General features: G+C 40.3%; 1 protein-coding gene across 6 annotated transcripts in view; it reads left to right on the top strand.

The window, feature by feature from the left end:
• LOC107378702 (CUB and sushi domain-containing protein 3) overlaps window positions 1-17,277 on the top strand; it is a 434,947-nt gene that overhangs the window by 203,057 nt on the left and 214,613 nt on the right. For all 6 annotated transcript variants that reach the window (XM_070550820.1, XM_070550818.1, XM_070550816.1 and 3 more), the window contains one exon: window positions 5,352-5,468. In XM_070550820.1, coding sequence (XP_070406921.1) covers window positions 5,352-5,468 — 117 coding nt within the window. The remainder of the gene's footprint in view (window positions 1-5,351; window positions 5,469-17,277) is intronic.

Below are 17,277 nucleotides of genomic sequence, written 5' to 3'. Positions count from 1 at the left end.
TTTGATGTCCAACCTTGTGTTGATTTGATTTCTTGATTTATCATTGTTTTTTCTTTAAATGTTATGCACCTTAGCTATCAGCCTTGGTTAAGGATTTGATTATGTCTGTGGGAGTTAAGGATAGGCTAATTATAAGCCACTAGGCTTCAACCTATTCCTTTTTTCGGTTGCTTGATTACTTTTATGTAAAATTGATAAATTGTTGTTGTTGACCGAATAAAAATATCTATCTATCTATCTATCTATATCTTGGATTGTCAGTAAACTGTCACGGAGCCAAACCACGAGAACAACACTGGATAGCAGCTAAACATGTGTTGAGATACCTAAAAGGTACCACACATCAAGGTCTATGTTACACCAAGAGTGAAGACAAGCTACAGCTAATAGCCTATTGTGATGCTGATTGGGCTGCGGATGTGATGGACAGACACAGCACAACAGGTTATAGTTTTAGTCTGAACAAGATTGGCTCTGCTGTTTCCTGGAAAACAAAGAAACAACAAACTGTGGCATTATCAACATGTGAGGCAGAATATATGGCTCTGACTGCTACTACACAAGAGAGTTTATATGTATTGCAACTGTTACAAGAGCGAGATGACGAGTGTTATGTACCACTAACAATAGTTGGTGGAAATCAAGGTGCGATTGCTCTGTCTAAAAGTCCTATAGCTCGTCAAAGAAGCAAACACATTAACGTCAGATATTTCATTAGATCTGTGTTGAAGGATGGGAAAATCACCATCGTGTATTGTCCAACCAATGATATGGTTGCAGATGTCTTAACAAAACCTGTGACAAAATGTAAAATGGACAGACATAAGAAGCATTTGTTTGGGGAAAACTGAACTGAAAATGTATTTGTGGACATGTATAGGTTAACGGTATCAGAGCAAGAGGGGGTGTTACAAATCAGTCCTGATTATGTGTGCTCTTACACCTGTGTGTGTGTCATGATAAACAATTATGTGGCAATAAAAGGAAGCACTGTGTGTGACGCTAGTATCACGTGTGCCTCTACTGAGCTGAACCAGAGTGCGGTGTGTGCTGTTTGTTCCTCTGTCATGAACAGTCGGGCCGACAGTATCCTGCCCTGCAAGATGCTAAACTTAACAGTCTTAATTAACATTGTAATTTTCTTAGGTACTGAATTTGGGATTTTCATTAGTTGTGAGTTATCAACATTAAAAATAATAAACATTTGATATACAGAATATCAGTCTGTGTGCAATGAATGAGTATACTATACGAGTATACACATGCATGCTCATGTTTTATTTGATTGATAGTTTTGATAACAATGGCCCATGTCAGTTGGACATATACGGTTTGTTTCCTTACGACTCAGCTTTTGAGGTTTGTGTTATCCCCCTATCATTGGGAGGAGGTTGCTCAGTATTAATACATGTTGAAACCTGAGAACATCTGAACACCTGGTGCTCTGTTCCAGCTTTAAGGACTTTGAAGATGATCTAAGCTTTTTTAAACGGATCTTTAAACACTTTCATTTCAAATAGAAGATTATGGAACACGTGTAAACCGAATTATTAAACTGTATGAATAACTCCTCATTTCCTGGGCAGTTAGGGTCTTCCTACCCACAGATTTTTTTGTGGCTTACACAATGATTAACCTGTAATTACGTCCACTTCTCTCTGCCTCTCCTGTCAGAAGACCATTACATGGTGAGAACACCTCTTCTTCATACTGCTCTCACCTACTGCTGATAGGCAATGCATAGAGTTATTTCCCTGGAGCAGTATTCTAAAATTCCCATTCTGTTCGACAGAGTAGCTTGAATTACCATCCCATTTTCCAAGACTACAAGTTTCCTTGCATGCTGCTTGCTTTTCTCAAAACCAAATGTGAAGAAATTGCTGACGAATCGTTTTGTGTCAACAAAATTGAATGCTTCTGCCGCACTGTTTGGTGAAGCAGTAGAAGAGTGTGCATCGTGTTGAGGTCGAGGAGGTCCAGAGCAGCTGGTGACGGCTTTCCTTTGACAAATGAGCTCGTCTTTGTTTACTGTTGAGGGTCCCTTACCTGATGGCTCAGCCCGTGAGGTCTGTGATAACCGCATAAGGGGGCCTCTTGGCAAATTAGATAGATCATTAAGAGCTTAAGATAAGATTCTGAGATGCAGTACAAAGGCAGGATGGACCTCAGCTTGTATTAATAAACCAATTTGCCAACTGAAAACATGCCAGGAGAAGGTAAAAGTTTAGAAGACAAAACCATGTGAGGGTATAATTATTGTTTGGGGTCACCGTGAGGATTGTTCTCCTCGTAGCACAATCTTTAGATCGGTTCTCGTAATGCAAACAGCACTTCTGCACATTTTATATGACTGAAAATTCTCTTTTAAGTTTTTGAACATATCAATTAGAGTATTAAATAACTGGAGTCTCATTTATCAAACATTGTGTAGAATTTTTACCAAAACCATACTTAAGCTCAGCAAAAAAAAATGTACTCACGCCAAGCAGGTTTGTGATCTATCAAACATGAAGTACGCACAGCTGCACGCCATCTCCGCTTCATAAATCGGAGACTAACGAGAATGTTTCTCAGCTGCTTTTTAGTCACATCCCGCCCTCACCACGCCCGCTTACTGCCATAAATAGTCAATGCAAAGTGCCTTGTGGATCTCATGCATATACATAAGCCGGCTTGTTGCAGCGCTCCGCCAATGACATGGCGACCGTAGATCAAGGCAGATCAAGGAAGCGCAATTTCACAGAAGCAGATATTTTGCTACTTGTGGGTGAAGTGGAGAAATTAAAGGAAATGCTTTTGAAAAATAAAAAGAGAAAATCCACGGAGTGGCACAGCATTGCTGAAGCCGTCAATGTTGTGAGATCTTCAGAGAGAAATGTAGCGGATATAAAAAAAATGGTCTAATCGGGATTTGATCCCCAGACTCCCAGGTGAAAGTCATGTGCACTAACCAGTCACCCAAACGGAGATCTCCCTTGTCCAAGTAGCCAGGGCGCATGATCAATTGGGTCACAGTGACAGGACACACACACACGGTCACAGACGCATGACATTCCGTCTCAATCTGTCCCCCTGCTGATATTCTCTATTCCGTATTCTGTGCTGGAGGCTATGTGTGTGTGTGTGTGTGTGTGTGTGTGTGTGTGTGTGTGTGTGTGTGTGTGTGTGTGTGTGTGTGTGTGTGTGTGTGTGAGTGTGTGCGCATGTGTGTGTACGCACGCATGTGTGGGGGTCTTGTTCTGTGTGAAAACGAAGCGGTACAAGTGATAATGCCTCAGCAGCAGCACTGCAGGTGCTCTCCATGTCCAAAATGTGCGTAAGCCAGGTCCTTAGTCAACTTCAAGTTGCGCACATTTTTCCGCTAAGTCTTCTTTCATAAATCCCAAACTGTGCGTGGAAAGTTGCTTACGCAGTTTTCTGACCCCATTTTGTGCGTAAGCACGCTTTATAAGTGAGGCCCCTGGTGATTATTTCAAAATGATATCAGTTATGATGCCATTGAAAACACTTGTGGTGGAAAACAAACAGAACCATTACACATCAGATATGTCAAAATGAGAAAATAAACACTTCAATAAAAATAAAATAAAGTTCTCACACAAACTTTTAAAGAACACATAGTTTAGTGGCCCAAATATCCAACGTTGTTCTGAGTCTAATAACGGATTATTTATCTGTTTTACGGTAGAAATGTAGACAAAACCGAGCAATCTGAATTATTTTACTCTGCAAGTTGGTCTTCTGTCTCCATTGTAGCTTCAGCAGGTCCACCATTGTCTGGGCTGAGTGTAGACTAAGCCAATCACAGCTCTACGTTTGCAGAGAGACGTTGGATGGGCTTAGTGCCATTATGGTAGAACCTTTATTACGACAGTGCTTTAATAGACAAAAACTACAAAGCTGGTGGCGGCTCAAGAACAACGTGTTGGTGTGTGCTGAAATTGATCTAGGAATATTCTTGATGTTTGGTTTAAACTCCCTTTTTATTCTGGGCTTCATTGAAACAATGGCATTCAGTCCTCAAATCAAACCAACAAAGCTCTGTTTGTAGGGTGCATAGGAACATGTAGATCCTGATGTTACCTGTGAATTTTCCATCATTGCTTCTAATATGCCCAGAACTACCAACCATGGTGAAGTCAGATCATATACAAAAATGGTGCCTACAAGGCAATCAACATGGTTTTCAACTTGAGCTGTGAGGTGGAGTTGAAAAATCCCTAAATGGAAACTCAAACATAGTGTGAAATTTCTCAGGAACTTTTTTGGAAGCGAGTTGATGAAGGTTGACTGGTCTGGCCTCTTAAAGAGCAAGTCACCCCCTACAAGAAACTTCCTCCATTTCCACTTCACGTTTGAAAAACTGCAACAAATGCTGTTTGCTGGCAGACTGAGAGGGCGGAGCCACTAACAAATACACACAAACAGGCTCACAACAGTGCTGTGACATCATAATGTACCAGCTAATGTCATTGTGTACCTCGTAGCCAATAGCGGAGGCAGATTCAAATTCAAATGTATTGCAGAGTTTTTACCTGACAACTGACAGTTTTAGGTATTATGTTTAAATTTTAACTAAGGTGCACTAAAGTGCCAGATTATTGACTTCACGTGTCTACAGCACAATTAGACACTCATTTATGTAGTTTAAAAAGTTGATGTGGGGGTGACTTGCTCTTTAAATAGCACTGACGTCTCTATAGAACTTTTATAGAACTGTGATAATGTGTGTTTAAAGGAACCGTAGAGATAATTATAGAGTAAAAGGAGCTTCTCTGCAACACTTTCATGAACTATCATTAGCTCAGACTTTAACTTTTAATGTCTGCCTCCATATCTGAAGAGCTTAGATGTTTCTGTCCTGATTTTGTTGAAATGGAGATTTTTAGTCCAGCTGGAGAACCTGTCTACCCTAGAGAACGGTGGTAATGATGACCATTTTCTCCACTCACAGTTGGAAGTTGTGGCCACGTACTGTTGAAACCAGGAACTTCCGTTGTATTCTGTCTTCTTTCTCAGCCAAACCTAAAACATCTTCCTTTGTTTAATGAGTTTAATAAAGCTCAAAAACAAAAAATGCTGTGTTCTGCCTTGGTTTTAACCCTGTATGTAAACACATTCCAGGTTTTATTTTCTGCATCTCTACAACTTTAATCTCCTTTTAAAAATGTCCCTAAAGTGCCTCAGATCTCAATCCCAGTGCCGGGACGTGGCTTGCTTACCGTGCATTTGTGCTGGTTAAAATGGATTTGCTGATTATCTTTTATTGCCTTATTTCCCTTGTTATGACAACCCAGCTGTTTGACATTGTTAACCCTGCTCCTCTGTTGCTTCCTCTCCTGTCTGTGCAGCTCCCTGTGGAGGTCACTTCACTGGTTCAGAGGGAACGGTTTTGTCCCCAAACTACCCACATAACTACACCAGCGCTCAGAGCTGCGTCTACGACATCTTTGTGCCTGGAGACTTTGGTGAGCGTCGCAAACTTTATCTTTTAAAAAATGAGGTCCAGCTCTTTGTGACATTTGTTTTTGTTTGTTTGATTAGTTTACTGTATCTTCGTAATTTAAATGTCATGTTTACTTCAATATACCGGTAGGTGTGTCAGTGTGTATTAATCATAATTTATGATACATGGCAAGCCAAATTCTCAAGCTTTGTTAGGATAAAGATATGATAAATGAGTCAGAGGACTCCAAAGTGCTTTACACACACACACACACACACACACACACACACACACACACACACACACACACACACACACACACACACACACACACACACACACACACACACACACACACACAGACATTGGAGCTCATGCGTGAGAGCTGGCAGCCCTGCACACTGGTAGTGATGCGCTACAGCTACTCTGAGGGCCAGTGACATAGCTGAGAAAAACTATACATCACTAATTTGCTTGTGATATGTGGGAATTATCATATCCACACCTCTAAATTTCAGCATCATAAACCCAATTTTAAAGCATTCTTAGCTACTTTAGATATTTATATAAAATGCCTTAAATCTAGTTCCAATTCTAAAGCCATTAGAACGACATCTGCCCTTGAAAAGACTATTATTAATCCTCCTGCACCACTTTTATCTGCTTTGTAATGCTTTTGTTCACTTTCTGTACTCTTTTGCAATACATTGTAATTTTGTAAATGTACTATTTTCCAAAAAAATTAAAAAACATAGCTGAGGCTGTTGTTGGCGCCACCTACAGGTCAGGAGGGTGAAGTGTCTTGCCCAAGGACATGAGTGACATAGACGGAGCCTGGGTTTGAACCAGCAACTCTATGGTCACAGAGCAAACTCCTAACCCCAGAAAAGAAATATTTGTTCATTCCAATTGAAATAAAAAAACACCCAGACATGAATTCCCGATTCACAGAAAGCTTAGTTTGAGACATTTCAGTGGTTCGGACATCTAAATGAGTTTGATGCTGATTGTCTCTGACACTCAAATTAGCTTTTTCTCTTCAATAAAATTCAGTTTATTAAGAATGATGTCATGTTTAAAACTCAGTGTTCTGTGAAACCAGTTAGCGTATAAGTAACGACAGATTTTCTTTCATTTACATTGAATCCAGCGTGTTGCTCCTCAGCTGTCTTGTCTAGTGCACATGTTGCCACGTGCCATGAAGAAGGACATTTTTGGGCTTTTAGTCAGTGTGAAAGCAGAAGAGCACCCTAGCAAACTCTAAATTAATTGTTTTGGTATTAAAAAAACAACCTTTTTCAGTTTTGAATGTCTGTTAAACTATATGCGGATATTTTACGATGAAACTAGCAAATTCCCCAGTGTTTTCCAGTATGTGATCACATGTAAAAACTCAGCAAAGATCACAGGAAGACCTTGATGCTTTTCTGCTCAACATTCAATGTTTTGCAATAAATCTGCTGCTTTTATCTTCTCAAAGCCCCGTTCTCATGAAACAGGCACCAATCCCTGGTGTGACGATCCAGTCTGACTGTCTACATCTTCTCGTGTTGCTCGTGGTGTCCAGGAACCCACAGGTCTTCTTTAAAACAGAATGCATACAAATGCTGTCTTTGCTTAAACTGCCAGCAAATCTTAATGGAGCATGTAAAAACATTCCCACCTGGGCTCATAATTCATTCTGAGGACCGGACAGCAGAAACGGAGGCTGACGTGATGGAAACGTGCTCTGAGGTAGTCTGGCGTTACAGCTGGGATCCTAGAACAAAGTAAACGTTGGATGGAGAGCTCAAGCCGGGATCTGTCAGGTTTCTTCAGCAGAGGCCTTTCATGTTGCCACGGATGCATGCATGTGTCTGATAAAACAAATCAGGAAACTGAGTGGCCCCAAAAATCCCCAACATGCGATTTTCTCAACAAGCACACATTTTGCCGCAGTCACAATCAGTAAACTTGGACTTGACAGCGCTCTCAGAAATCACATATTTGCAGCACTACTCATTACCAAATGCATCAGTGATTGTTTCAGTGTTCTTAATGTAGCGTTGTGGTTTTATGCTCTTTTATGAAAGAGGAACCATGCTACGTATTAATTCGGAATATTAATTTTTAATAAATCAATAACCAAATTTTATATGGTTCAGAAGACTCAAAGGTTGTTTTCATCGATAAACTGACGATAATATCTATGTGTCTGTGTTTCAGTTCAATGAGGAAACCAGTTTGACAATTAAAAGTTTTAATTCTTCAAATTAAACTAATGATTTTGAAAATTGACAAACAGGAAATAACAATCAACATTGGCAACTTTGTGGGACAATCTTTAACAGTTGATATGCTGTTCTTGCTCAAATAGACCTTCTGTCGGTGAATGAAGATTGAGAGTGATATGATGTGATTATGGATGCGTGTGGGTGCAAAGTGTCGTGAGAATTGAACATGAGGTGAGATGAATGCGTGTGTGAGTCTGATTTTGCTTCAGGAAGAAACAGGTGTCTGAGTGAAGTGATGGTTTGGATAAACTTAGGTCTTATCAGAGAACTGCATCAAACGCTAAACACCGTGCTCTGTCTCACCGAACTCTTGTGGACCCTCTTTCGGATCCGGGCCGTGGAGGATGTTGTGGTTCATCCAGATGACACCGGCGGCTGACAGGGGAGACGTAGGTGTCGAACGGAACCGGTCCAGAGTTGCCCTCGGTACACGTGGATGGTAGAGCGTTTTGTCGATGCGCTTTATTAAGTTAATTCACTCAGAAATCAAAAGACTCGATAATGAGTCTGCGTTAGAAGTTGCGATTCAGCTATTCTGCCTGGCTTGGCAGAAACAGCGTGAAAGGGGGGAAGAACGAGTCAACCGGCTCTGCCCCCCCTTTGGTTTTCAGGTCCACTCTCTTTCGTTGTCCAACACGAACTGAAATCATAAGACTGAAACTTACCAAAAGCCTTTCTCTTCTCAAAGCAAACGTGTGCTTCAGCAAATGTGTTTTGGAGTTTAACTGTGAGAATCTGTGTGTGGGTGTGTGCTTGAGTGTGTGTGAAGGTCAGCAACAAACACTCTCAACACTATCTAATTATGGATTCATTAAATCTCTTAGAATTACCCCAAAGCATAATAGTCATTCATTTGATTAAAACACATTTATAATGAGCAAATTGATAATGGTTACTTTAACATTAAAATCAAGAAACAAAGTTTTAAGACTTGTTATGTTATGACTACTTTTATGGGAACAACATCTTCTGTGGGAACAACATCTTCTGGCACGAAGCTGCAGGTGGTAGATGTTATGGTTTCCTCCCAGACTCTCTGGCGTTCAGGTCTTAATCTGTGGGTGAAAGTTCTCAATGACCCAGCTTTGACACGGCTGAGTCCAGCACCACCTTTGTGACAGAAAAACCCATATTTCCTCACCTTACAATCATGTGAATGACACGTGGTGAAAAAGGACGAGTGTTGCACCGAGTCATCAGTGTTTTGTGGTTTCAAGCTCCCGGTTAGCTTGTTGAGAGAAAAAATTATTTTATTTTCTTTCTGTAGCAACTTGGCAGCAAAGTCTGGCCTTTAGGCAGTAACAGGAATCACATTTCAGTGTCTCGTATATAGGTGATTGAAATTTGTAAGCGCCCAGGGTAAAGTGTCAGATGCGTGTCTTCTTCTGTCCTTCATATGAGCCCTAGCGCACCGTAATCCTTTCAGACATCGTGTCGGCCCAGCTGAACTGGCAGAAAGAAAAATGGCATGCCCTAACTCTGGCTAAGTGACCTGAGGGGTACACACCAGGGTCGCATGGTTGTAAGTGGTGTGTGTGTGTGTGTGTGTGTGTGTGTGTGTGTGTGTGTGTGTGTGTGTGTGTGTGTGTGTGTGTGTGTGTGTGTGTGTGTGTGTGTGTGTGTGTGTGTGTGTGTGTGTGTGTGTGTGTGTGTGTGTGTGTGTAGTTCGGAGATGTAGCCAAATATAGAAGCAGCAGAAAGATTCCATGAAAATCCGTTGCGGTGGAATATTGATGCAGGTTGCGACGACATCTTCTTCCACCGTCTGTGCCGAATTATTTTTATCACAGCACGTTTAAACTTTTTCCCATCAATATCAGACCTAATAGAAGCAATTTGGAGATCTTCCACTTCAATCCATCTTTTAAGTCCCCTGACAACAAGCACTGACCCTATGATTGTAGTGAATCCCATAAGGGTCATTTAAAAGCCAAATATGTAGAGCTGTGCTGTTCATTTATTTTATTTGTGTTTGTACAAATTGATGAACGTGTAAACCTTTTGTTCTTTATGACTGCTGATAAAACATTTAAGGAAAGCAGCCTGGGTGTCCCTTTTCTCCGATGAGAGCTTTATCAGCCCCATTCAGCTTGTCTGACACACAAAATGAGAATTTTACAGCACTTTTTTGCCGTGTTGGTTTAAAAACCCACTAAAAATGTGACATCTTAAAGACAATTGATGATGCTAATACATCAGTGGGAAGCTCCACTCAGTTAAGTATTTAGAGTTATTTATAAACAATCACGATTGCATAGGAATTTTTTAATAATCAATAAATAAATGTATTAGGCTAACTGATCGGTGCATAAATTACTGTTACAGCCACTCCAAACAAACACACAAATCCCAAAACCCTCTAGCGTTTTCATAATGCAGAAGCTATAAATATAAAGCACAATGCATTCATTTGCATATGATGAATGTCTTCAATTGGAGGGCATGAATGTAGGTGTGAGCAGGAGGCAAAGTTCCACATTTTATTAAAATAGAGCAGGCAGAAAATATCAAACTCCAACTAACAAAATCCAACATGTGCAACGGCAGCCCTCAGCCAATCAGTGTCCTTTAAAAACGACTGGTGTTCCAGTTGTTCTGTTTGATTTTTCCTGTGTCTGACTTTCACTGACAAGATATGTGAGGCTGAATGTAGATAATGACGCTGATCCGTAACACCAACATTTGTATTGAGAAGTAATGTTATTTACTTTTCTTTATCAAATATCTCAAAACTATAACTGATTTTCTGCTGGTTAATAATAAAGAATAAGAGTGCTTGTGTGCAGAGTGTATATTTACCAAACTACTTATCTGTATGTTCAAATTCATTTCCAAGGCAACCTTATGTGGATCTGAAGCAGTTAATAAAAGGTTTTGATGACATAGAATGGATTTAGGATTATTCACATCTAAATAATGTTCCTCCTTCTGGGAAGTAAAAACCCTAAAGTCTCAACAAAAAGTCTTAAATGTGTTAAAAGTACAACTAATATAAAGAATGATTAGATCTACTAAACCTTAACAAGATTTTAATAAATAAATTCACTTTTCTTTTTTCCTTTTAGATTTTTCCTGTGATCAGTCCAAACTTATCATGGAAAAGCCACTTTTTGGCGCTTTGTACCATGTGATATTTTTATAATTTCCTCGTGAAAAAAACCCCCAAAGAAACCCTTTTTTGGCTGCATTCATGCATTTTCCTGTTTCAGTTGCAAATTTAGAATTTTATTTTGAAGATCATGTAATGTGTCAATGGAAACTAGTCTCATCGACAGGCCCTGCTCCTCTCTCGGAAGCTAGTCTCTGTCTGAAACCTGCCTCCCCGGCCAGCACAGGCGGTGTGGTTTAGGCGACTGGTGATGGCACGCTCGATAGTCAGAGTGCTGGGCTGACGTGCAGGTTCCAGGTCTCAGCAGTGGCTTTTTTCTTCTTTTATAGCTGCATTTGTTGGTAAACTGTTAAAATATAAGGACCGATGTTTTTTTTACCTTGTTTGTTTAGCCAGTGTGAGTCCACGTGAGGTGAACAGAGTAAATCAACTAAAATGCTGCTTAGAAACAACCAAATCCAAACATCTTTAGAGACATACAATGTTTTACAGAAAATAATCAATTAAACTAAAATATAAAAACATGAAATCTGCTTCAGCTGGCTAATCTGACCAATCAGAGGGGACATGTCCAAATATCAGGAGATAAGACTCCAAATTGTGATTCTCCATCCTCAGACAGACACATCACATCTATGTGATGAAGCCAGTTCAGCCTTCTGCCTGAAGGAAGCAGGGTGAATAGGCTGGATGGGCGGGGTCTATCGTGACTCTACATCTGAGCAGACGTTCACACTGATCAAACTGTTGTGTGCTATTTTATAATCTCTTACATATAATCTCACTTTATCTTTGAGGTGGTCTCATGATTCTTTATATTTATTCACAACCTGGTTTTAAGGTCAAACCCTTTGCGTTTGCCTTTTATGGGGATTTTTAAAGAATGATTTCCAGTCAATAACCATTGCAGTTGTGTTGCATGAGCTGTGCTTCCAGCATGCTGTGTTTACAGTTTAGCTAAAGCTAAATCCATACATTCATTTAAGAGTCATCACTTTATTAATCCTCTGCAGTTCCACTGACTGTGTGCAGCGCCTTCTGCTCTTCATCGTTCAAATCGAGATCACAAATCTCAGCCTTTTACGTTCAACTGTTTCCTCATAAATGGGTTTAGTTGTTGCTGTTTTTCATAAATGAATGAATTATTCACAGAACGTACGACCTTTGCCTTTGGCGTGGCTGTAAGTATGTGTTTTGTTTTTATTGGCACCAGATGCCACCCATGCAGCGTCTGCAACGTCTTTAACACAAAGAGAAAACCAGAAAAAAGGAGTTCAAGTGAATGAACAAACTTCTTCTAAGTAATCCCAGTTCTTTGGTCTGTGGTTGTTCTCAGGCTAAAGTCATTGTTTATTTAGTTCAGTCATTTTCACGATTGTTGTCGTCTTCAGAGGTGCGCTAAACTCTCCCAATTAGCAGAATGCAGCAAATGTTTTTCATTTCCTGATTTGGAACCAGTTTGAAATATCCGCAGACCTACTTAGTGGTGCTCACCCCAAAGATAATTAAAAATGAATATTATTTGAAAACCCACTGTTTGGTTCCCAGATGCTCATTAAAACTGAAATGATTCCTTAAAGCTTTTATTTGACTGAAGTCAAAATGAAAACTCACTGATGATTATTACTTTGTTGCACTCTGCAGATGTTTAATTATATACGTATGAGAAGACGTTTCCTGGCCTAAATTTAACAGGGTCCTTCAGATCAGAGGAAAACTTTTAGAAGATCTTTAAATTTCTTGTTAAATTTGCAAAAGTTGCATTTCGCACACGTCTCAACAGAAGGATTGGCCTAATGAGTCAAGGTGAACTTGATTTTATAGACACAACATTTATTCACCTTTTGTTTGTCTGCCCGAGGCTTTTCATAGCTTTGGCGTACATGTCCATAACAACAACATATGCATAATGGCTGCTGCAGAATGTGTCAGGAGGCAAGACGGGAGCACTGACTGATTGCTGTAATAAATCTCGGCTGTAACAAGACGGACATAAAATGAGTGAGCGCGAGTCTGTTGAGACTGCAAGAGGTCTAAGCAAAAGAAAGAGGCACATAGCTTCATCTCTGCTGAACGAGTTAGAGGGGAGAGCATCATAATGAGTGAGAGATTTATAATGAGCCGGAAAGGAAATGAGACGAAGAGGAATAAGAAACGGAGCACCACTGAGAGCTATCATAAAAACACTGACCCTGGAGGTTCGCTGTTGACTCATCAGCAATGTTTGCCGAGGAGTGAGATGATGCCTGAAGCAACCGGAACGCATGCAGAGTAACACTCCTTCGTCTGTCTTCATCACTTCATAATGCACACACATCCAACAGTGAGATTAACCTGACATGAACGGGGAGCTCTCCTCGAACTCGGTGCTTTTTTTTGCTAAGGTGCGCCACAGACTCATTCACATCTCACATTTGTGATTCTGCTTTTGTTCAATTTAAGCGTCCAAAAATAAAATAAATATTTGAGTGACAACTCTAAGTGGTTCCGACAATCTGCACTTTTCAATTATGATGTCAGAGCATCGCCCCGCGTTAGATGTCAGACGCAACTCTGGAGAGTACGCCATGACATTTTAAGAAATAACAAGTAAATATAATAATGAAGACCCAGGTGGAACAAGAAAAAGAGAGTGAGGGTTGGACTGGAGCGGCTGTGCACGCGCTTTCTGTGTAACCTTTTTTCGTTCTGTGACCAATATGTGCAGCTTTCCGTCCGACTAGAGGAGGAATTACCCAGGACAGAAGCCTAATGGACCGCCTGCAGCCGATGCCAAGATGCAGTCACACACCTGCTGCCAAAAGGACTAATACAATCGCTCTGCGATAATGGGTCATTAAAAATATATACGCCTGCGCTGTCGTATAGGCCCTTTGGTTTTTGTAAATGAGGACTGTGTGTGCTGTCTCGGTTCAGAATCTCAGAGGACCGGTGCTGCCGCAAGAGCAAAGATGACGGGTAACTTTTCCATAATTCATATCCAGAAGAACAAACACATGCCTCCTGTTTTTGTACTTCTCACTATTGTCTGCGCTGTGAGTGCCTTTGAGCCACTGCCTTTAAGGAACACATTACTACTGGCTGTGGGTCAGAATGTCTTTCCAGTTCATCCCGGTTTAACCCTGGTGTCCTCAGAAGTCACGCTTTGCTGCAGGTCTTTGCTTTTCAACATTTTTATTATTTTTTATTTTTTACTTCAATGGCTTCCTTACATCCCAGCCACTGTGAATCTTTCAAGAGAACAAGGACCATTTACTTCAACACGGTAACTTCAGATGTCACAGAGATGAATCACCTCACATGTATAAGCACTCGGGAGGAGGAAAGGCATTTTTTAAATGTTCTGTGCTTTGTCCGTTTCCCCCTCAGCTATTATTACCTGAAACATGAATACTTATCTGGTTATTGTGTCCTATTCATGCCACTTGTGTGTGCTCACCTTCTGTGGGAGGTCTCATCCTTCCAAGCTCGGGTCCTCCACCAGAGGCCTGGGATCTTGAGGGTTCAGCAGTATCTCAGCTGTTCCTAGAGCTGCACTTTCCTGGACTGAGATGTCTGATGTTTTTCCTAGGATCTGCTTTAGCCACTCCTCCAGTTTGGGGGGTCACTGCCCCGAGTGTCCCGGTGACCAGGGGCACCATCGATGTCCTCACTCTCCAGACTTTTTCAAGTTCTATTTTGAGACCCAGTACTTCTCTAGTCTCTCGTGTTCATTTTTCCTGATGCTTCATCACTTGGCAATGCCACATTCTCTGTTGTTTGCCCACCACTACCATGTACAGTTGATTCGCCATCACCATTTTGTCAGACTGGATCTGGAAGTCCCCTGAATCACCTTTCTTCCCCATTCTGAAGCTCAGTTTGAACTGCAGTGGATCGCCTTGTCCATGTCAACATGCCTAAATGCACTGAGTTGCCACCATGTAATTGGCTGATGAGATGTACGTGTGCAGCTATGACACTCCCTCCTCACTGCCTGCATCACTTACAGCAGTGGTGAGTCGATGACTGGTAGATTATAGATGAAGTTTGTGTTCTTAGCAGCTGGCCTTTTACCTTCGGAAATGTACATTTGTAAACTTCTTTGTGTTCATGGAGTTTATTAGAGCAGCTTCAGAGGTAAAAGTTTACTTCAGATGAACAAACTCTTAGTAGGTAAATGTTTTCCAACAGATGGGTTTCTGGAACACAGAACAATGCAGCACAAATAGCTGCGTTTGACATGTTCTTGAAAGAATAAACTATTTGTCTTTTACCTTTTCTGTCCGAGTTGCTGCAAGGTCAGACGGATGAAACGCAGTTATGGGTTCTGTGTTAGGGGTTTCATTTGCTTGCCTGGTACAAACAAGTTTTATGAAATCCATAAATTACTTGTGACACATTCAATAATGCATTGGACAATGTTTATTATTTCACTTGATTAAAGATCAAATGCCAGAAGGAGAGTAGACACAGACTTGAAGAGACTTTCTGAGAACGTTCCTCCTTCTTGCTGTATTGTAAGGATGGTGTCTGCAGCATGTGTCCTTGTTGTTAACAGAATTTATCACAGTAGTTAAAGTCATAAAGATAACAGACGCAGAGTGCAGCAAAAACTTATAGTGGAGCATTTAACAAAAATATGATTCAAATGGGTTGGTTAAATATCCTACCTCATTATCAAACATTCAGCATGATTTCACTTGCAGCAACATGTAATGTGCTACTACTAGTTCGTCTCTTCAAGTAATTATAGATTCATTCAGATAACGACTATAACGTTTATATCTTAATGGAATATCTACCAAGAAACCACAATGTGGCCATAGAACTAAACTTGGCTGTATATGTTACTGATGATGTGAAACTGAAAATTCATGTGCTTTCTACTGACATCTATAACAATTCCTGTAAGTTGAGGAGTTTCCAAGGTTCAGATATATTGTCCAAAATGTGTAAAACTCAGAATCCATGTTTCACCATAAATGCATCACTAAAGTGTTGCTGGAACCAAAGCTAAATGTTCATGAGGAAGTAGGGTTAAGTACTATTAAAGTACTAAAACTGTACCAGAGTATTCTGTGTTACAGTCTGACAACAAGGGCTGTAATATTATCTTATTTAAACATTTTCAAGGATTTTACATATAGTTGTAAACTTGTTTTTAATGAAGATGCATCACACAAGTCTTAGTCATCGGTTTACTTCACAAAACGAAGTGATATAAACATAAAATAAGAACTGCTTAAAGAAGTTTCATAGCACCGGGGAAATGTCAACATGTCAGCTGAAGGATGTTTTAAAAGGTTCAATAAGACACAGTAACAAAAAAACAACATTTTAACAGCTCATAGTCGTCTGTGAGGCTGCTTTGTGTGTGTGTGTGTGTGTGTGTGTGTGTGTGTGTGTGTGTGTGTGTGTGTGTTCTGCAACACAGGAACAGTCACAGACAGATAACAGCCTTCCTCTCAGCTCCTGCAGTTCCATTGGTTGTTAAAGTTTACAGGCATTTTTTCAATGACCTGCTTTAGCATTTTCTCAAATTTACTTGAAGAAATATCTTCATATTATGTATTTCAGTCATAGTGTGCAGTAATTATGTTTAAAATTGTCACTCCAGAAGCCCCTTGTTTAAACTTTTTTCCTCCTATTCATGTTCAGTGAACACTTAATAAGACAGATGCTGAAATGGGCTCCAGCAGCACGTTAAAGGGTTAAAGACTCTAAGTTAAGGTATTCTGATATTTAATATAATAACAGGACACTCTGTTGTATTAAATGTAACAAGCTGTTCAGCCAACACAACTGAAAGACACATACCCTGCTGGGATTACATTAAGACGATGTTTTTAAAGCGTAAATACTGTAATGCTCATTTTGGATACTGCAGTACGTGTTGCCATGTTACTCCTGTGCTTATCAGCATTTACGCTTGTATAACCTCCCACTGGTAGTTTACGATAAAAACACAAATACTTTTTATGACTACAATTATGTATTCTCACAAAACTAGAAAATAAATAAAAATGGCAAATGGCCTGGACTAGAGAATAAACAAAACCTGTAACCACTCCCCGGAAGCCGGCAAGCTGGGAAGTAGTTCAGCTATAAATAAATGATGAGGGTTTGGTACAAAGTTTTGTAGAACATCAAACTGACAGAAGAAAGAAAAGGGATACACCTATGACCCAAAGCAAAGCCCCTCACTTTTTAAACATGCTAGTAACCTGGTGGTGGCTCACAGCTGAAGCACTATCAGAACCGTAGATGTCAGTGAGTCAGGAGTGTGCAGGAATTTAGTCTTCACATGCAAACACATCAAAACCCAGTGACGAGCTATTTGGTATTCGGCAGCATTGGAACCTCGTGTCTTTAGATGAAGCTGGCAGATTGAAGAATAAATAAAGAGCTTGCACTCTCACAGCCATGAACAACAAGGACATGTTATGGATTTGCTGATACTTCAGCCT

This window comes from Nothobranchius furzeri, chromosome 5 (assembly GCF_043380555.1).
Source record: "Nothobranchius furzeri strain GRZ-AD chromosome 5, NfurGRZ-RIMD1, whole genome shotgun sequence".
Classification (NCBI taxonomy): Eukaryota; Metazoa; Chordata; class Actinopteri; order Cyprinodontiformes; family Nothobranchiidae; genus Nothobranchius; species Nothobranchius furzeri.
Note: the sequence above shows the minus strand (reverse complement) of the source record. Positions and strands in the feature narration are given on the sequence as shown.